This window comes from Talaromyces stipitatus, genomic scaffold, assembly GCF_000003125.1.
Source record: "Talaromyces stipitatus ATCC 10500 scf_1105507295487 genomic scaffold, whole genome shotgun sequence".
Lineage (NCBI taxonomy): Eukaryota > Fungi > Ascomycota > Eurotiomycetes > Eurotiales > Trichocomaceae > Talaromyces > Talaromyces stipitatus.
The window spans coordinates 428,220-446,534 of NW_002990120.1; the positions used below are offsets into that span (position 1 = coordinate 428,220).

Genomic DNA, 18,315 nt, shown 5'->3' on the forward strand with positions numbered 1-18,315 from the left:
GTCCGGCACGCGTCTCCCACTACTAACTTACTACTGTTAACCAACTCTCAATGCATCAGCCAGGATAAGCCGCTTCAGATTCAAACCAAAAATGGCGGTGGATTATAAAAGATATCTTGCTGAGAATGTACTTAGTGAGCGTCGCGTGGTAAGTTTATTCAGATTCACGCTCTTCTGAAGATATTTACATTTGGGTTCAGGTTACGTACCGGCTGCTCAGTCGAGCTTTGAAAGTCCACAGCAATCTTGCCAAACAGTCAGTGAGATATCATTCTGGGAACAGATAATCCTTATATAATGCTGATGTATCTAGGATGCTGTTTGATTTCCATCGCACTGAAAATGGAAAAAAGTCAAATAGTGTGTGCGCCACTTATCTGATCAGCGGGGTTCAATCGCTGCAGAGGATACCAGTTATAAATGGCCAGTCCAACGATGGGGAAGATATAGTCATGAGAAGCAGTCCATACATGAGCTCTATGCCTCAACCCGATGATCGTGAGCGCTCTATGCGCACAACATCCTTTGTGTTGGTGAGAGAAGAGGATTTAGATGGTGAGTCGTTGTTGTGCAAGGGTATCGGGAGAATTCAGAAGTTAAACATGACCGTCCAGATGCCAAAGCTACATTCGAGTCTATATCTATGATACACATCTACAGTTTACAGTCAAATGTTCTTCCGGACCTCAATGTACTGATCGACGTTAGCCGAGAGATTCTTGCATCATTCGGCAGTGAAGACCCCCTAGAGCTAGGCAAACAGTGGGGTATGATTGAAAATCAGAATGTCAAACGAAGGAAGACAACCAAGCCGCCTTTACCTGTAACGGTGCCAGCTCCTCTGAAGACCGAAGTGCCCAAGAAAGATGTTCCTAGGAAAGAAGTGCAACCCAAAGCTGAGCCAGAAGCTTCGTCAAAAGAGTCATCACAACAAAAGATGCAGACGAAAACAACCGACAAGGCACCTACTCGTAAGAAAGGGGATCTTTTCTCATCCTTTGCAAACGCCAAGCCGAAATTGAAAAAGGAGGACTCGACTGCTTCCAGTGTCAAATCAGTGAGATTGCTCCAATTGTGCTGCTTTACGTTATCCGTCACTGATTTCCGATCCCAGGCAACTGACAATGCCCTAAAGAGAGGTAGGATTTTCTTCATGGAAACAATAGTCTCGGCTCTAACACGACGCAGGAATGTTTGACGATGATGACGACGGTGAAGATGCAGAAGGGGAGGATCCATTCGCGAATAGTAAAGAAAGCAAACCCGTCTCCAACCGAGAATCACGAAAAGAACGTGAAGCAAAACTGAAGCAAATGATGGAGGATGATGACGATGGTAGTCCCGCCTTGGAAGTATGCGATGACCGTAGCTAACATCTACTAGATGAAGACATGGCTGGTGTCACTGAAACTCCTGTCGAGTCTGCAGCAGAAGAATCTGAGCAGATGGAAACGCAAAGAGAGCCGGAGCCGGAGCCTAAGGAGACGGTCACCGTTCAAGGTGGGCGGCGCAGAGGCAAGCGGAAGATCATGAAGAAGAAGACAGTCAAGGATGACGAAGGCTACCTCGGTAGGAATCCTCAAGCTCTCCCAAGAGGATCTATCTATTAACACAAGCCTCTCTTAGTCACGGTCGAAGAGCCAGCATGGGAGTCGTTCTCTGAGGATGAGCCGGCGCCGCCGCTGAAGAAGAAAGCTGCGGTCAGTGCAACGGGGAAGAAGGGGGGACAGGGAAACATCATGTCGTTCTTTTCCAAGAAATGAATTGTTACAGATCTTAGCAGTTCACGAGTCGCATCATTGTAATTGATCGATGTATTTTGTTGTTGTCATAATATTTTATAGAGCGGGGTCCAGTGGAGTGCCTGAGGTTGCATTGCAGCATGATCGACCATCGCGCCTGCCTTCCAAAGTTGCTTGGGCCATTGGCACCTTCCCGGTGTCCCGGCGTGTGCCTTCCCCGAGTCAGTACAGCGCCGGTCGCTCTTTCCTGCCTGGACGCGGGGCTGCCTAAGGCCAACTAGCCCCTAGTTAGGCATAGTCACCTCCAAATAAACAAATCAATAAGGGCTTCCCCCTACTTTAAATCCCTTCTAAGTTGTAGCTCTCACGATACTACCTCGTACGACTAAGATCCTACCATTTCTCTATACGGCATACCCCAGCTTTCATCCCATCCCGCATTAGCTCGGCCACTGGAATGCTACCACCAAAGCTCTCCAGTCCTCTCGCGTGGGGGATGCTCGGCGATTTTCCTGTTTTCCTTATTTGAAGGGCTGATCCTCAATTACTTCCCTCGAACTTCCCTCGAATCTACCAGTATATATAGGTGGACTTGCGCGAACATCCACTTTTGGCACTCTCCAGCAGTCATGATTGTATCTACAGCTGCGGCCATTGGAGCCGCAATTGCTCTCTCTGTACTCCCTAGAGCGAATGCCGCGGCCCTACATAAACCAGCTCTGGCGCGTCGAGATTGCCCCGATTACACGGATTATTCCCAATCTCCACAGTAAGCTTAGCTTTCATCCAAGGGACGCGCTTATGCGAGGGAATATACAACACTAACGAGTTTCTAAAGCTCTCCCTACAGCGATGGACCACTCCATCTTCCTTTTCAACGCCCAACGGCAGAATGCCGGACGTTCGTATCCGAGTCCGTAGAAAAGGTCATTTCTGACGTGACTTCTCGACTGGTGGACCCAGATCTCGCTATGTTGTTTACCAATGCCCTACCGAACACATTGGATACAACGATTGCGTGGCACGTCAATGGCAGTTGGGTGCATAAAAGATCACCTAAGGCGACATGGACTGGAACTCAGTCCTTCGTCATCACTGGAGACATCAACGCAGAATGGCTGCGTGATAGCGTGAACCAACTCATGAACTATCAGACTCTAGCAAAGTCCGACACAGCCCTATATCAGCTCATTCTTGGTGCTATCAACACCCAGGCGGAATTTATCATCAATTATCCGTTTTGTGGTGCATTCCAGCCACCATCCCCAAGCGGTCTTGCTCCGACCAACAATACACAAATTGACACTGTCACCCCTAATTATGACCACTCATTCGTCTACGAGTGCAAGTACGAACTTGACTCATTGGCATCTTTCCTCTCCCTTGGAAACCAGTTTTACAATGCAACTAAATCGACCGAGTATCTCTCAGACCGCTGGTATACCGCATTGGATACCGTTCTGAAGACGCTGGATGAGGAGGCGCAACCCACATTTGACAGCAATGGTCAGTACGTTACCAATATTTACACATGGCAACGTCAGACCACCCTTGGAACTGAAACCCTCAGTCTCACCGGCGAAGGAAATCCGTTGAACAGAGGTGTTGGCCTCATTCGTAGTGCTTTTCGTCCTAGTGACGATGCGACCATCTTTGGATATTTTATTCCTGCCAACGCTATGATGTCAGTTCAATTGGGAAGGACTGCTGATACTCTGGAGGCAGTGGGTGGAAACAAGACCCTCGTCGAGGGCCTCCGTACGCGATCAGTCAACCTTCGCAAGGCCGTTTGGGAGCATGGTGTTTTTGAACACCCGACGTATGGCAAGGTCTTCGCTTTTGAGGTTGATGGGTACGGAGGACGCAACGTCATGGATGATGCCAATATTCCTTCATTGCTGGCTCTTCCGTACTTGGGCTTCTTGGATGTGAACGATGAAACATACCAGAACACCCGCAAAATGGTTCTGAGTGCCGACGGAAATCCTTACTACTTGAGCGGGTCAGCCTTCCACGGCATTGGCGGCCCTCATGGTGAGTGCTCTCACTGATGAGACATGAATTGGGAAGACTCTAGGGGACATAAGTAACAGTCGCTAACCATACACATCTGACAGAGGGTCTAACAACCGCGTGGCCAATGTCACTTCTCGTCCAAGCGCAAACAACAGACAATGATACCGAGATTATGGACTGTATCAATCTTGTAATCAATTCCAGTCGCCTTGGGCTCATTCACGAATCCATCAATGTCAACAATATTACCGATTATACGAGACCATGGTTCGCATGGGCCAATTCCCTGTTCTCGCAGACCATTCTCAAGATTGCCGAGGAGAAACCACACTTGATTTTCAATGATAGTACGCCTTACGTTGTTCCTACATAGGCGACCTGACCCAGCGCATCAGCTCAACAGACTTGGACAGTAGATAACGAATGACAACCTTATATCTATTCATAATTCCCCATTATTAGATGACATATCATATGCATAGAGATATACAATCTCCAGTCTAGACTAAAACTCTCCTCAAACAATCCGTACCGCCCAATACCCTCCGGCCTGTCACAGGACATCTTCCCTTCCCACTCTCCCACTTCCCTTCGCGATTCTTATTTGACTCCGCGGATACGCTACGCGCTTCTGATCTATCTTTTCCTTTATCCTGGTCATTCTCTTCAGAGTCGCCCACATCATCATCAGGAGTATCCCAGGCTGCGCCGCCGTCTACTCCATTCATGAAATCTATTTGTCGTTCATGGTCGCCATTCAGCCATCGGAATACACAACCATAGCAAAACACATATCCGGTTTGACATGCGGTAGGGTTCGTGAGCGGATTGAGGCAGATTGGGCATGCGCCTGCATTATCAGAATCCGGAGCTGGTATTGGAACTGTAAAGATGGGGAGATAGGAAGTTGATGATATGGGTGGCTGACGGCGGGATGCTGAAGTCTTAATGGCTGGTTTCAAGTTCGGTGAAGGGGATGTGGTGGTTTTGTTGTTGGTGGCCTTTTTCTTTAAAGAAGGGTCTATCATGCCAGTTACCACTGGAGCAGGCAAATCAAGGGTCTCGGTGACTTTGCGAGCTAGTTGCCGCGAGAAGTCGCTCGCATGCCACCACTCGAGAAATTTTAGGGCGAATATTGATGCTGGAAGGAAGAATCGTAATGACTGTAGAAGTTGTGGGTATATATTTTGGGGGCTCAATAGGCCGAGTAATCCTGACCCGGGACGCTGGCGGAGATTATTGCTACCAGGCTTGGGTTGCATGGCCGTTGCGATGGCGCGGTGGTCGGCCGGTCCCAGGCGACGAATGCGCGTTCCAATCAACCATAAGAACGGTGAAGAGTATCTTGTGTTATCAAAGAGATAGGCAAGGTTGAATGCCAGTATAGAGAAATAATATGCCGCGTTCACAGAAGGATAAACATTTCGAAGGAACCATTTATAATAGAACATGAGACGCTGTTTTATTGTCGGGTTGGGCGGCAAATCGTCATGACGGTTGTATCTCGGTCCGCCGAGGAGAGAGGATGATTGAGGTACAACATGAATGTCGTAGCTTTCGTCCAATTTGCGTTTGAGATATGGCAATCCCACCATGATAGCCAGATTTTTCCAGACATCGGATGTACGTAACCTTAGGCTCTCTCGAACTGCTGTCGCGGCGCCGATTTGCGCTCGAGGTATCTCGCCATTCTTTGTGAAGAGTACGCGCTCACGCTTGAGGGAATAGAAATTTTCTGTGAATGAGCCGCCGAAGGTGAGGAGGTAGTATCGTTCAACGACAAGTGAAAGGAGAGCGTAGAGCTCGTCGAAGTTGTTGAGGATGCGTAGAAGATACCGAGGATGTCGATGGGTCGCAACAGCTAGTAGGTACCGGATTGAAGGGGGAAGAAGGGAGGAAAGCTGTTCCTCAGCAAGAAGTTCTATAGAAGCGGTGTTAGTTTTCCGGTTCTTCTTCGACCAAAGCTTGAAACGTACCGAAAAGCGATGGTTTCAAGTCATCCAGTTCACTCTGCAGGCTGGATGTGTATTCCATGTTTGCGACTAAGAGATCAGAACTTGGTTGATGAGCGTCACATTATCAGAATTCAAAATATGAAAAGAGCAACAGCAATCTATGTGCCGCTAATCAATTCTATGGTTTTAGATAGGAGTTCGGAGGAATGAGAGATGAGCAATCGGGTAGACTGCTTTATGATAGAGGTGAGGTCGGGAAAGCCGAGGTTCGCATCCCGCAGTCCCATGCCCTAACCCTAAATTGTCTTATCATAGATTGGCTTTAAGGGGAAATGAATTTTCATGATTAAGATCGCTAGAAGTACCAGTATGATACTCCTGGAGTCAAAATATAGCATACGGACTATACAGCCTAATATAATACAGTTAAGTCAACTGCTCTAGTGTTCTCAGGTCACTTAGAATGAGCCGTTCTACCTCCCGCCACTCATCTGAAGCGGACAATAAACGAAATGTGTCAGCATCATGGCCTGCAACATGCGCACATCTTGCTATGGCGGAGATAATACTAGCGCTCGGCAGGACTGGAGGATCCTCTCTTCCCATCATCGAGATCCAAACACCCAGACATTCTCGTGCGTAGACCGGGTTTCCAGCCTCGGCGTGGACTCGGAACAGTAATTCATAATCATCAGCCGTTCTTGAGCCTTCATTGAAGGCAATAGCATGCCAGATCTCATAAAAACCGTCTACATCGCCAAGAAGCAATCTTAGCTGCATGGTCTCTCGAGTATCTTCGCTTTGCCAGTCAAGCCCAATCTCAGTCATCAATGTTCGTATCCGCAGAGCTTTTAGCCGGACATCATCAAGTCTCTCGTTGCGTAACCCCAGGATTAAAGCTTCGTACATCATATTGTAAACGCGATGTTTCCTGATTATTGTTTCTCCATTGAGAGATAGATTATCCATAACACGCATTGCGGATTCAATATCGAAATCGACAAATTCTGAGGCCGTCCTCCCCTGTTCCTTTGCATCCAGGCGGCGTGGAACGAGGAACGCAGACGCTATCTCAAATCCTAAGGGTTCACTTATTCTGTACCCTGAAGCAGTCTGCTCCAAAAACAACGTCCACAAGTATTCTTTCGTGTAGCCTGGATGTTGAGCAGATACCCCGGCAGCACCGAGCATCAAACGCAATGCAGAATTACCATTGTGGCTAGTCCCCACTGATGAATAACAATCTCGCAAAAACTCGGTTGAATTCTTGTCTTCCGGACCACTCCCTAGCTGTTCAATGGTTTCTTCTGGTGACATTTCCTTGAGAGTCGAGAATATTGCAGAAAGGGGAGGTTCCTGGCGACTTGACTCATTCTTTGCGTCTACCACCTCATAGCCGGACTCTGGGTCCACGTCCGTTCGAGCTGAATGCTGTCCCGCACCAGTAGAGAAACTTCGTCTCTGACTAAGATCGACGCGACGCAATGGTCTTGGTACATTGGAAATCGGGTGGTTAGAGTTGTTTTCGCTGGTTATAGGCGGCATTGAACGCACCTGATAATCTCCTCCAGTCGAGTATGAATGATTTTCTTCGGAATCCCCGGCTTTGACGTTATCCTTGGGGGCCCAGAGTTGTTCCAAATCAACATCCGCCCTCTTATCTTCCGTGAACATCTGAACGACAATCCTTGTACCTCCCTGGACTTTGCCAAATCCTTCAAAGCCGCCTTCTCTCATATTCTGAACGACACTTGGGTCATCCACACTACCAACGTTCACACATATCCAACCCGTAGTAATCCCGTCATCTGATGTATCCGAAATTGTCCCAGAACTGCTCGCAAGACGGGCACGGCGCGCTTTGCGTCTCAGTTTGATTTTCAGTTCGTTACGTCCAAGTAAGCCATCAGCGTACGGTCGAAGTTTATATGTGGATCTTAGCCATCGACAAAAGCGGTCTGCAGACACATTCAGATGTTTTAAGCTTCGGGCGGTTCCAATGACCATAATAACATTGCCTCCTAAGGCTGGTGGGGGATCTCTTCCTCGTAGATCCAGTAGGACCATGTCATCCAAACCGATTTCGAGTGAGAGATGTTGCAGTATTTCTTGCGTGATCGGGGGTGCATTTGCAGGAACAGCTGGAATCTCCTGCTGTCTTACTGCGGGATGAGTAGGCTCAATGACTGGTTCCACCTGCAAATACCATGGCACAGCTTGAGATGAATTCGCAGATTCATTCGTTATGAAGTATTCATTATTAGATGCAGCCGAAGCATCTCGATCGGATAAATGACGATGGGATGATTTGATGTTCAAATAGGGAGTAGTAAAAAATTGTCTTCTTTGGGGCTCGTTCGGCAATCGCGAGTTCTGAGCGGTTAGACCTACAACTCGGGTGAAAGACTGGAGCAGATATCGACGACATGTATTGCACCGTGTGCTCCTTATTAAGGCAGCAGCAGCCATTTTGATGTGCTATGTGGCTGCCAGACCGAGATGTTGTAAGGATGTCGATGTTGGCCGTTGACGATTTGATATCAGGAGGCGGAGCAAACAGTGCAAACTCCTGATAAGTAGCCAAGTGCAAACAACGCAAACATTTATCTCTTCCACAAAATTTATTCCTCGGCGGGGCAAAAGTCGTACGCCCGCGATTTTGTGATGATTAATTATTAGTAGTCTCACTACTTTCCTCCAAATAAAACGAGACGAAAGAGTGATTTTCACTTTTCTCCTCATCAAACAATTTTATATCCATTCCTGTTTAGATTTACATCAACATGTCGATGGATTTGGACCCCGGTGTCCCTATTACGGATTATAATGCCCAGCAACAGCCGGAAGCGACGTGAGTATCCCATGTCGTTGTTCAACATGCCAATTTTGCTAATCTTCCTTTCAGGATCCTTTGTTGCAACTGTGGCGCTCCTATAGACGGCACAATTTCAGCTGGTAAGTGCTTTCCATCATGAGTGATCTGTTGATACAGGAACTAACGCTGATAAGGCGCATTATGCCATGATTGTATAAAACTTACCGTTGATATCAGCCAGGATGTTCAACGTGAATCCGCTCTTCATTTCTGTCGTGATTGCGAGGTCAGTCCAGGAATATATCGCTAGGTCTATATGGCTTACTTACATTTCCAATAGCGATGGCTCCAACCACCAAACACATGGGTCAGTGCAGCACTCGAGTCGCGAGAGTTACTTGCATTGTGTCTCCGGAAACTTCGAGGCTTGTCGAGAGTCCGTATCATCGATGCCAGCTTTATTTGGACCGAACCACATTCGCGTCGTATCAAGGTCAAGATCACAATACAACAGGAGGCGTTCCAGGGCACGATTCTCCAACAGACTTTTGAGGTCGAATATGTGGTATCTACACAACAGTGCCCTGACTGCGCCAAGTCTTTCACCCATCATTCGTGGCGAGCTTGTGAGTATTAACCTTAAGTCATATTCAGTCAAAAGCCCCAATTGATGATTGAACTTATTTGTATAGGTGTCCAAGTCCGTCAGAAAGTCCCCCACAAACGAAGCTTCCTCTACCTCGAACAGTTAATGCTCAAACACAATGCTCACCGAGACACAATCAACATTAAGGAGGCCAAGGACGGTTTAGATTTCTTCTTTTCGCAAAGAAACCATGCCGAGAAAATGGTCGATTTCTTGTCGTCCGTGGTGCCCGTGCGTGTTAAGAAGTCTCAAGAACTTATATCGATGGATATTCATACCTCGGTACGACAATATAAGATTACATATTCCGTCGAGTTGATACCCATCTGTAAAGATGATCTTGTCGCTCTTCCGATGAAAATGGCAAGATCGCTGGGAAATATCAATCCGTTGACTTTGTGCTTCCGAGTCGGCACCTCGATCAGTCTCCTCGATCCCAACACATTGCAAACAGCTGAAGTGCCATCTGCCATATATTGGAGACAGCCTTTCAAGAATTTAGCCGACGTGCAGGAACTAGTTGAGTTTGTCGTCATGGATATTGAGCCCGTGGGCGAGTCAAAGGGACGCTTCTTCTTGGCCGAGATTACAGTGGCGCGTGCTTCAGATATGGGAGTGAACGACAACTCCTATTTCACAAGAACACATTTGGGCGGCGTCCTCCACGTTGGAGACTCCGTACTCGGCTATCACTTGACTGGAACGAATTTTAATGATCCCAATTTTGACGCTATTCAAGAGAGCAACCAGTACGCTTCCACCATCCCAGACGTGGTGCTAGTCAGGAAATACTATGCTCGTAAGAAGAAGCCCAAGTCGCGCAACTGGAAACTCAAGCGCATGAATTATGAAGAGGAGGAGCCTGGGCGCAAGCAAGATGCAGATCGCCTTGAGGCCGACTTTGAGATGTTCCTGCGTGATATTGAGGAGGATCAAGAGCTTCGAAGCACATTGTCTCTGTATAAGGCCAAGAACGAGACTCGCCCCCGCCCTGATAGGATGGACGTTGTCGAGGAGAAGGATGAAATGGCCGATGATAGTAGTGACGATGAGGTGCCGAAGATCAACATGGACGAATTGTTGGACGAGTTTGATGAGTTGAATATGGACGATGCGGAATGATTTGCATCTGGATATGGTAAAAATAGGATGTCATGAAGAAATGAATGGACTAAATGTGCATTTGTGGTTAGATATCAGGCGTTTGTGGAGTCACTATTCAAACTTGGAAAGTACATACAAAAGTACCGACTTGATACCTTAGAATTGATGCTTCAGTATTTTAAATGATCGCTTTGTTGATTTGTAGCTGCCAACGTTCTTCTACGGTGTCAAATATTATTTCAATAATTCACTCGCCGCCTTTACGTGATTGGCACAATCATTCTCAAAAGTGAAAATTATGTCGGCAAAAAATAAAGGCGGTGGATTACTACCCAAAAATAAGTTTCTCTACCAGACTCGTCAATGCATCTAAAGTCTTCACATATCACATCAAGTCTCAGTTAAAATGTCTTCACAGAAACGGAATAACTTCCTCGATATTGAAGAAAGTGATGGCGACCGAAGCGATCATGGATATGACTCTGAGGCCGCAGAGGAATCGAGAACCCGAGCATCAAAACGACGAAAAATTCTAGATAGCGATAACAACCTCTCGGATCTAGAAGACGACGACAACAACGATTTTCCAGCGACCTCCAACAAGCAAGATGAATCGACGCACACTCAAAATGATAACGAAGCCTCGAACCTCGAGTCAAAACAAAAGCCCCTCAAGCCACTCAACAAACCGCCCAAGAAGAACAAAACCGGAGTGGTCTACTTTTCCTCATTACCACCTTACTTGAAACCAATGGCCCTCAAGACACTCCTCGTCCAGCGAGGGTTTGGACCTATTACAAAGGTTTTTCTTACTCCCGCCGTGCCATCCACGAGTGGTAGTGGGCGACGCAATAATAAGCGTAAAACATATGCAGATGGATGGGTGGAGTTCGAGTCGAAGAAGACTGCAAAAATATGTGCGGAGACGTTAAATGCGAATATTGTAGGAGGAAAAAAAGGGGGTTGGTATCACGATGATATTTGGAATATGAAGTATCTCAAGTAAGTCTTTCATTGGCTGTTTCCGGTTTGGATGTTTTTAACCGATACGTGGAAATAGGGGCTTCAAATGGGCAGATCTCATGGAACAAGTACAACGTGAAAGATCCGAGCGAGAAGCTCGACAGCGCATTGAGGATATGCGTGCACGCAAGGAGGACAAGGTGTTCCTATCAGGTGTTGAGAAGGGCAAAGTCGTCGAAGGAATTCGGAAGAAGAGGGAGGATAAGAAGAAGGCGCAGGCCAATGATGATAATAATAATGCGGATGGCGAAGCACTGGACAAATTGCAAGTTCGTAGGGTTTTCAGGCAGAATGAAGTCAAGCAGAGAAAAGAGGATCAAGGTATTACTTCTATCGGGGCAGATGCCAAAAGAGTTCTTGGAAAGATTTTCTAGGAAGATCTTGTTTCTGTTGAATGAGTTATGTCACGTATCACTTCTGCCAATATACCATAGTTGCATACCTAATCTATTCGTTTTCGAGAAAATCTTCCAATGTTACATGTACTGCTGAGCTTAGCCTAACTTATAAGAGACGTCCAGGTACTAGGAACAAACAAAGATGTAGAAAAAAGAAATGTGTCTAGTAGTATGTATGCTATTTACACAATTTTTGATAGAGATGCAGTCTTCAAAATCATGCACTCTAAAAAGCACTTTGCTGGCTTGGGTATCATATCTATATATCTGCACTCGGGCATGCAAAAGAATCCACTCAACAGTGGGAAACGGAGATCATACAAGACTCTAGTCTCTGAATTCTAATATTCACGAGTATAGTGTTGTGGTGACGCTTGTTAAATGCGCATGAGAATGGACTGGCCCTCGCTTATTCCTGAATGTCTTTCCAGCCTAAAGGTATAACCTCGTTACATTCCTGGATATTGTGCATGCCGTACAGCAGACTTTATAGCCTGCTAAACGAAGGAAACGATATTCAACCCGGCTGAGCTCAAATTCCAAGGTACCACTTCATCCGCTCATAGACAAAGAAGCTAGTGGCACTCATGGGTATAATCTTGAGGTATCCGATTGTAAGACCGACCCAGAACCCACGAAAACCTCGCTCCAAAAATATCTTGCGAGCTGTCTCGGCAATGCTAAGCCGGTGACCATCACCCGTCGCACCACCGACCTGCATTCGTCGGCGAATCACCTCGAGCGGATACGCTGATGTCTGTGACACGAGACCCGCAGCAGCGCCAGAGAACAGCTCAGCGGACGCAGTAAGTTGCAGGCGACGTTTGCCCTGCCGTTTCCCTGACTTGCGAGGGGCATCTGAGTCGGGTATTGTGGTATATTGCGCAAGGCCAGGAAGACGGAGTATATCTCCTACGGTATCATGCGTTAAGAATGATATGCCGGCATATGGGATCATACCCAGAATGGTAGGGGCAAATCCACGATAGAAGTTGGCGAGACCGGACCGAGGTGTAACGGCGTTGATGGATGTTGAGACGGTCTGAGCGGTGGCCATGGTGGCCGACTGATTGGGACCGGCGCTTGCAGCCACTGGCCGCGAAGAAGCCTGTTCATGGTATATTTGCTTGCAAATGGCAGTATAGGACGAGCGCGCATTTCGTTTCGTTTCAAATGCCATGCGCACACGGACAACTTCTAGTGGGTATGTGAAGAAAACCGACGTAACTCCAGCTAAACTTCCAGAAATCAAACGCCGGAACGGTGTCTCCTTTTCTCTAGATGGGATGATGACCGCTCTAATTTGTTCGTACGCAAGAAATTTTATGGCAGCGTAAGGAAATATTCGCAATAAGGTCGCTGAATGCCCTTTGAAAAGACCACGAGAACCTTCGTATTTATGTATGTCGCGCATAGCCAGGGCCAGACCTGACCAACTTCCGGAATATTTAGCAAACTGCGGATTTGACGCTTGAAATAGGATTTTCACTCGATCAAGGGGAGCAACGACGGTTTTACCCTAGACATCGCCAAGCACTCGGATTAGCAACTCTTGTCTCTCCCCAAAAAAAAGCAGTATGAACCTACAGCACACCCCGCCAACCCTCCTGCCAATCCACTCCGGAGTACATAGTCGAGGCTTCGCTTATCGACTGGTTTGACGTCTGTTACTGTGCTGTTATCGGTTCGCTCCTTCGACAAGACTCTGTCTGCTGCAACTGGTGCTGTGGCATCCTCTGGGTTGTCAGACATTCCCGACGAGCGCAGTGTCGACGCCTGTCGGGACACTTCCATGACTCTATCCGACAGTCGTGAACAGCAATCTCACAGGCGTGATCCTTATTTGCGTATTGTGATGACCAAATTATGTGATTGATATGAGTAACACATGATCTGAAAGGTATATCCACACAGTATGTTTGTAGTAGATGTATGTGACTTCTAAAGTGGCGCGGTGATGATGTCTTTCGGAAGATGTTCGGCAATCAGAAAAGCACGGGACTCAGTGTTTATAACACACTCCTTTGCGCCACAAATATTTCAAGACCGCCACTCAGATATATATGACAAAGAATAACATTCTGTACACACAATGATCAGAATCTGTTTCATCTCCAGATCTGGGGTAGAAATGACAACTGAAGGAGTTTGCCATTACTTCCGCCGGTAAACCTTTAGCCGAGCCACAGCGGAAAGACACGGCAAGTCTTGGCATCATGCGCAATATTTCCGCTTACAGAATGATCTACTGCAAAATTGCTTAATGTCCATTTCTCTGATCTCAATAGATGACAAATAGTATATGCTGCTTCTTAATTCTCCAATGATTAGTAGTACCAACAGACACTACTCAGTGCGAGCCAATACTTCCAGCCAAACTCCCGCGTCAAAACCCACACGGATGATGCCAAACCATGCCAACCCAATGCCCTAGGGAGATGTCTATATCGAACAATCTGCCTCGTGCGCCGCGTCTCTATGCTCTGTCCAATGATGTATAAACCAGAAAAAAGTTCTCCAACTCCAGCAAAGAAAATAATCGAAAACCGCCCATATGGCCGCAAATCCACATATGATACACTGTAGGAACGTTCACTCAGGGGGAGCGAGAAGGAAATTCCATTGCTCTGCCCTCACGACTTATAACGTGATCCTTGTCGACTCAGAGACTTGGTCTGTTTACTGGTCGCCTTTAGCTCTTTCGGTTCGTCTGTTGCCCTCTTCGCACGCTTCGTAGGGCGGGCTGCGTCGACATGAAGGTGTCCGTTTTCATTCAGCGCCGTGGTGTTCTTCCACTTGAGACATCGATGTTTCCCGTCGTCAACGTAGGTCTTGGTCCTGGTAGACATACGCTTTGCTGGAATTTCCTCGGACTCTGCCCTCTCCGCAGTCTGAGTCAGGTACTGACGACGGTTTTCCATGTGCTTCGAAATGAAGTCTCGTTGAAGCTGAAGCTCTTTTCGTAACCTCATTTCTCGAATGCCATGTGCATCAAGCCACTTGATCAGCTCATCCAACTGACTGGACTCATCATAATATGCCCAGTGGTGGGCATCTGGGAGGCTTGTTCCACCCTCCTCACGAGCTTTGCGTTCAGCCGGACTGACCCGGTGTTCCTTGGCGTATAATTTCTTGAGGTTTTCAGGAAGTTCCAAAAATCCTTCGCGTTCCATATCGTCAGGTCCCTGAACCCACAGTCGGCCGTTTGCATACTTTGCATCGGCAGTGGAGCTGTTCGGTAGACCTTCATAGGGCATACCGTTGCGCTCAAACCACCAATATCGGTTGCAAAAGCGATCTTTACCCAGACATCTAGTTCTCGGACAATCTGCCTCGCGGAGATCATTATCAATCACCGCAATTTCATCCTCCAAAGCTGCAATTTTGGCCTCCACCTCGTCTATTTTCTTCATTATTTTTTGGTATTGCTTAGACCCCTTTGGCTGCTTCGCCAACTGCTCCCTTCGTTCTTTCTCGGCTTCCCGCCGTCGTTTGCGCTCCATAATGCGGTCCACTCCCCCACGAAGTGATGGGCCTCGGGGGTTGTCGTCCTCCGTATCCATGATCTCATCAGTATCTACATCATCCTCCGCATTCGTAGTCAGCATGGAGTCCAGATTCTCGTCCTCTAATGGCGTCTCCTTTTTTGATTTGTCATTGTCCTTATCTTTCTCATCCTTCTCCGGTTCAGGTTCGTGCTCTTTTCGCTCAGCATGAAGCTTCCGTAATTCCTCGAGTCTGAAAGAATTAGCAATGTCCATCTAATTTGATCAGCATATACTCACGCCAACTTCCGAGCACGTTGGTGCTCAATCTTCTCCTTCCGGAACTCTGTCATCTGGTTACTACATTCCTCGAGATAGTTCCTTATAGCCTTGGTTTCCAGACTAAGCATGCAGATTATCTGTAGTGCACGGATGCGGAGATTGACATTGAGAGTCAAGTATTGCTGGCCAACACTCTCCTGTGTAGGCTCAATATCGACTGGGATGAGATGTTTCAAGATCTCCTCACAAACCGCTTCCATCTTCGGCCGCACAGACAGTTGATTGAGGAGTCCAGCCATAATCAATTCCCATCCACCGTTCCGGAAGTCGCGTTTCCGCAATTTGTCAATCCAATCGTACCGCTCGAATAGAGCCACAGCTCGGTGGAGTAGCGGCTTTCCCAAGTCCGCTCCACTACCGGCATCAAGCTGTGATTGCAGATTAGCGGCCTCGGCTTTAGCCAGACTACTTCTCGTGGTCATTCGAGTGACAACTGGTTCTGGTTCAGGATTAGGCTCTTCCTCTTCCTCTTCGTCGGAACCTGAGTCATCAGAAGAGCCATGTGGTAAATCAGGCAGCGATACTTGAATTGCACCGTCATCGTCGTTTGAGGCGTTAACTAGTTTTTTGAGGACTGCACAATGGACTTCAACAAAAAGTTCGCAAGTCACCTCCTCAGAGGAAAAACGAATCGCTTCCACGAAATCGTCAAAAGTGAAAGAGTCCAGCTGGAAAACCTCGCAGTATACATTTAAGGTATTCCAAGTCTCGAGGAAATGGCTAACTGATTCGGGCTTGATTTCGTCTTGTAATAAATCGCTGTCGTCCGAAAAGCCTGGATAAGGGTCAAGCGAAAAGCTCAACTTCGGACGAGTTCTCCGCTCAGGATCATATTTGAGGTCTAAATCCTCAATTGGATACTTGATGACCGGGGGAGGGGGAGGTGCTGTTTTGATAACAACGGTAGGAACAGCTGGGAGTTTTGTATCTGCCTCGGCATCCTTCGTAGCGCGATTAACGGTCATACCGTTTTGTTTAGCAACCAGAAACGACGGGTCGCCGTTCAGTGAGCGTTGATATTCTAGAAACTGTTCAGCTTTATTTCTCGCCAGTTCTTGAGGAGTCAGCTTGACTTTCGGAGCGTTGCCGGTAGCTGGTTTGAGCTCGGGAAGTTTCTTCGACGAGAAGAATCCAAAATGTCCCTCCTGATCTGCCTTCTTCATCGCCTTCTTTTCAGCAACACGTGCACCGTACTGAAGATGCTTTGGAACTTCGGTCTCGATCTTGTATTCTTCCGCAATGTTTGGTTTAACTAGCCACGGTGCTCCACTCCATGATTCGCGGGTGGTATTGTTCTTAATAAAAGCGCGAAGCATCTGTTTGGAGAAGGTCTTCCGGTCACGCGTGATATGGTCCTGATCAAGGAGGGCCTCTTCGTGAGAGCGATCGATTCTGATCAGATACCGAGCATATGCCTCCGACTTTACGCCGCCGTCCGGATAATACTGTCGTGGAATGCTCATTTTGTCTCGAATTATGCCGTGTAAACGAGTGTTGTCCTCCAAAACCGTGGTGACATGCTCTCCAGGGTAAAAGTCTTGTTTGAACTCCTATAGTGTATTAATATTTCACCCGAGTAACGAAAAGTTCGAGGCTTACTTCAAAAATTTCATCGACTATCCGCAAGGCCGTAGTTAGTTATAAGTCAGACACTGCATCTCCCAAATAACGTACCTAGATGGTCAACTCTGGAAACGGTTGAGAATTGTACTCTCCTCAGAATGGGTTCCTTCAAGGCATCTGGGAAAGCGCTATTGAGCTCTCGAGATTCCGTCGCCTGTTCTAGCCGTTAGAAACAATCAGGTAGTAGCTTCATGGAAATATGCGTACTTCACTCTGAAGAGCCTCAAAAAATGTCAAGCCTGAATGCCCCGTGATTTCACAAATAAATCGCCGTTGTTTGTAAAAGTCCATCCGGTGTAGAAAGGATTCATAGTTTGTGAAAACTTCGTTTGTCTCTGGGATGACCCAGACCTAATGAACGGCCTAATCAGTTCTATATATACCCAACATCCTGGCTAAAATTCATACCTCCGAGCTATCATCTTCGATTGTTGGCCGGGGAAGGTATTGGACGGGTTTCCTCTTGAATAATACCTGCAGATCTGGTTATTATTGTTTGGATGATTGAAAGACTGGACAGTCGGCCTCCTACCATGGTGGTTTATGGCCGGGTGCAACAATAACCCCCCGACATAGATCGGATGGAGCGGTGTAGTTTCCCAAAAAAGAATTCCCAATCGCGGAGCTAACAGGGTTAGATGTTAGGGTTTTTGATTCCGCACGGGTATACGGTTTTCGCACGCGAGATAGCTCGAACAACCCGATGTATCCGGATTGAAGTGACGTACAACTGTTGTTCCCCGCACGCGTTCAGAAAACGCAGAATCGCTCACTTGGACGAGTAGGTAATCGGAAGCAACTTAAAGAAGCTTCGATATTGACTGGAGAAGCGCGTTGTCGTTCGGCAGCGAGACGTGGTGAGTGGGAGCTCGGTAGGAGGATGAAAGGATTGGAGTGAACGCGTTTTCGAAGCGGGGCGCATACGCATAAAACCGTTGAGCTGTCTGTAAGAGTATGTGGAGATGAGTACTTAAAGCTGGAAGTAAGTAGAGGGATGAGAAGCTGAGAGATAATGTTGATGCTGTGAGTTGGAGGAGAGAAGAGAAAATACGGAAGAAGAGGAAGAGGAAAAAAGGCGCCCATTAGGAAGGAAGCTGGTGGAGGCCAAGAAGGAAACTACAGGCCCTGCGCACGCTCATTGGGCCAGATGAGGAGAAGAAGGAACG

At 47.3% G+C, this 18,315-nt stretch overlaps 8 protein-coding genes across 10 annotated transcripts; 4 read left to right on the forward strand and 4 right to left on the reverse strand.

Annotated features, from left to right (window-relative positions):
• Window positions 1–57: 57 nt before the first annotated feature.
• On the forward strand, window positions 58–1,795 carry TSTA_053630. 3 transcript variants are annotated; one of them, XM_002486913.1, is made up of 6 exons: window positions 58–148; window positions 201–256; window positions 314–555; window positions 615–1,139; window positions 1,189–1,335; window positions 1,384–1,795. In XM_002486913.1, the coding sequence occupies exons 1-6, from the start codon at window positions 92–94 to the stop codon at window positions 1,608–1,610; spliced, it is 1,254 nt and encodes a 417-aa protein (XP_002486958.1). In that variant the 5' UTR covers window positions 58–91; the 3' UTR covers window positions 1,611–1,795. The 3 variants fall into 3 exon arrangements, with proteins under 3 accessions (XP_002486958.1, XP_002486959.1, XP_002486960.1); XM_002486914.1 differs by having other exon boundaries at window positions 615–1,569; window positions 1,627–1,795; XM_002486915.1 differs by having other exon boundaries at window positions 615–1,795.
• Window positions 1,796–2,121: 326 nt separating this feature from the next.
• TSTA_053640 (DUF1237 domain protein) lies at window positions 2,122–4,202 on the forward strand. The gene is made up of 3 exons (XM_002486916.1): window positions 2,122–2,511; window positions 2,581–3,776; window positions 3,860–4,202. Exons 1-3 carry the CDS (start codon window positions 2,372–2,374, stop codon window positions 4,129–4,131), a joined length of 1,608 nt encoding a protein of 535 aa, XP_002486961.1. The 5' UTR covers window positions 2,122–2,371; the 3' UTR covers window positions 4,132–4,202.
• A 56-nt stretch (window positions 4,203–4,258) lies between these two features.
• Window positions 4,259–5,792, reverse strand: TSTA_053650 (peroxisome biosynthesis protein (PAS10/Peroxin-12), putative; the record flags this gene model as incomplete). The annotated part of the gene is made up of 2 exons (XM_002486917.1): window positions 4,259–5,679; window positions 5,735–5,792. 2 exons carry the CDS (start codon window positions 5,790–5,792, stop codon window positions 4,259–4,261), a joined length of 1,479 nt encoding a protein of 492 aa, XP_002486962.1.
• A 271-nt stretch (window positions 5,793–6,063) lies between these two features.
• TSTA_053660 (uncharacterized protein) lies at window positions 6,064–8,186 on the reverse strand. The gene has a single exon (XM_002486918.1). The coding sequence runs from the start codon at window positions 8,180–8,182 to the stop codon at window positions 6,140–6,142; it is 2,043 nt and encodes a 680-aa protein (XP_002486963.1). The 5' UTR covers window positions 8,183–8,186; the 3' UTR covers window positions 6,064–6,139.
• Window positions 8,187–8,368: 182 nt separating this feature from the next.
• On the forward strand, window positions 8,369–10,458 carry TSTA_053670 (60S ribosomal export protein NMD3). The gene is made up of 5 exons (XM_002486919.1): window positions 8,369–8,564; window positions 8,619–8,668; window positions 8,723–8,814; window positions 8,869–9,154; window positions 9,221–10,458. The coding sequence occupies exons 1-5, from the start codon at window positions 8,497–8,499 to the stop codon at window positions 10,294–10,296; spliced, it is 1,572 nt and encodes a 523-aa protein (XP_002486964.1). The 5' UTR covers window positions 8,369–8,496; the 3' UTR covers window positions 10,297–10,458.
• A 207-nt stretch (window positions 10,459–10,665) lies between these two features.
• On the forward strand, window positions 10,666–11,718 carry TSTA_053680 (uncharacterized protein). The gene is made up of 2 exons (XM_002486920.1): window positions 10,666–11,280; window positions 11,339–11,718. Exons 1-2 carry the CDS (start codon window positions 10,685–10,687, stop codon window positions 11,673–11,675), a joined length of 933 nt encoding a protein of 310 aa, XP_002486965.1. The 5' UTR covers window positions 10,666–10,684; the 3' UTR covers window positions 11,676–11,718.
• Window positions 11,719–12,231: 513 nt separating this feature from the next.
• Window positions 12,232–13,493, reverse strand: TSTA_053690 (mitochondrial carrier protein (Leu5), putative; the record flags this gene model as incomplete). The annotated part of the gene is made up of 2 exons (XM_002486921.1): window positions 12,232–13,218; window positions 13,287–13,493. 2 exons carry the CDS (start codon window positions 13,491–13,493, stop codon window positions 12,232–12,234), a joined length of 1,194 nt encoding a protein of 397 aa, XP_002486966.1.
• A 455-nt stretch (window positions 13,494–13,948) lies between these two features.
• TSTA_053700 (DDT domain protein) lies at window positions 13,949–17,440 on the reverse strand (the record flags this gene model as incomplete). Its single annotated transcript, XM_002486922.1, has 5 exons — window positions 13,949–15,437; window positions 15,485–17,076; window positions 17,126–17,142; window positions 17,201–17,303; window positions 17,357–17,440. 5 exons carry the CDS (start codon window positions 17,438–17,440, stop codon window positions 14,333–14,335), a joined length of 2,901 nt encoding a protein of 966 aa, XP_002486967.1. The 3' UTR covers window positions 13,949–14,332.
• Window positions 17,441–18,315: the final 875 nt, after the last annotated feature.

Excerpts from the sequence above, each read along its gene's own strand:
- TSTA_053660 (XM_002486918.1), bottom strand. The coding sequence starts at position 8,182 with ATGGCTGCTGCTGCCTTAATAAGGAGCACACGGTGCAATACATGTCGT.
- TSTA_053680 (XM_002486920.1), top strand. The coding sequence starts at position 10,685 with ATGTCTTCACAGAAACGGAATAACTTCCTCGATATTGAAGAAAGTGAT. Across the intron at positions 11,281-11,338 it reads TGGAATATGAAGTATCTCAA|GGGCTTCAAATGGGCAGATC; the intron begins GTAAGTCTTTCA and ends ACGTGGAAATAG.
- TSTA_053670 (XM_002486919.1), top strand. The coding sequence starts at position 8,497 with ATGTCGATGGATTTGGACCCCGGTGTCCCTATTACGGATTATAATGCC. Across the intron at positions 8,565-8,618 it reads CAGCAACAGCCGGAAGCGAC|GATCCTTTGTTGCAACTGTG; the intron begins GTGAGTATCCCA and ends TCTTCCTTTCAG. Across the intron at positions 8,669-8,722 it reads AGACGGCACAATTTCAGCTG|GCGCATTATGCCATGATTGT; the intron begins GTAAGTGCTTTC and ends AACGCTGATAAG.
- TSTA_053630 (XM_002486913.1), top strand. The coding sequence starts at position 92 with ATGGCGGTGGATTATAAAAGATATCTTGCTGAGAATGTACTTAGTGAG. Across the intron at positions 149-200 it reads TACTTAGTGAGCGTCGCGTG|GTTACGTACCGGCTGCTCAG; the intron begins GTAAGTTTATTC and ends ATTTGGGTTCAG. Across the intron at positions 1,140-1,188 it reads TGACAATGCCCTAAAGAGAG|GAATGTTTGACGATGATGAC; the intron begins GTAGGATTTTCT and ends AACACGACGCAG.
- TSTA_053640 (XM_002486916.1), top strand. The coding sequence starts at position 2,372 with ATGATTGTATCTACAGCTGCGGCCATTGGAGCCGCAATTGCTCTCTCT. Across the intron at positions 2,512-2,580 it reads GATTATTCCCAATCTCCACA|CTCTCCCTACAGCGATGGAC; the intron begins GTAAGCTTAGCT and ends GAGTTTCTAAAG. Across the intron at positions 3,777-3,859 it reads CGGCATTGGCGGCCCTCATG|AGGGTCTAACAACCGCGTGG; the intron begins GTGAGTGCTCTC and ends CACATCTGACAG.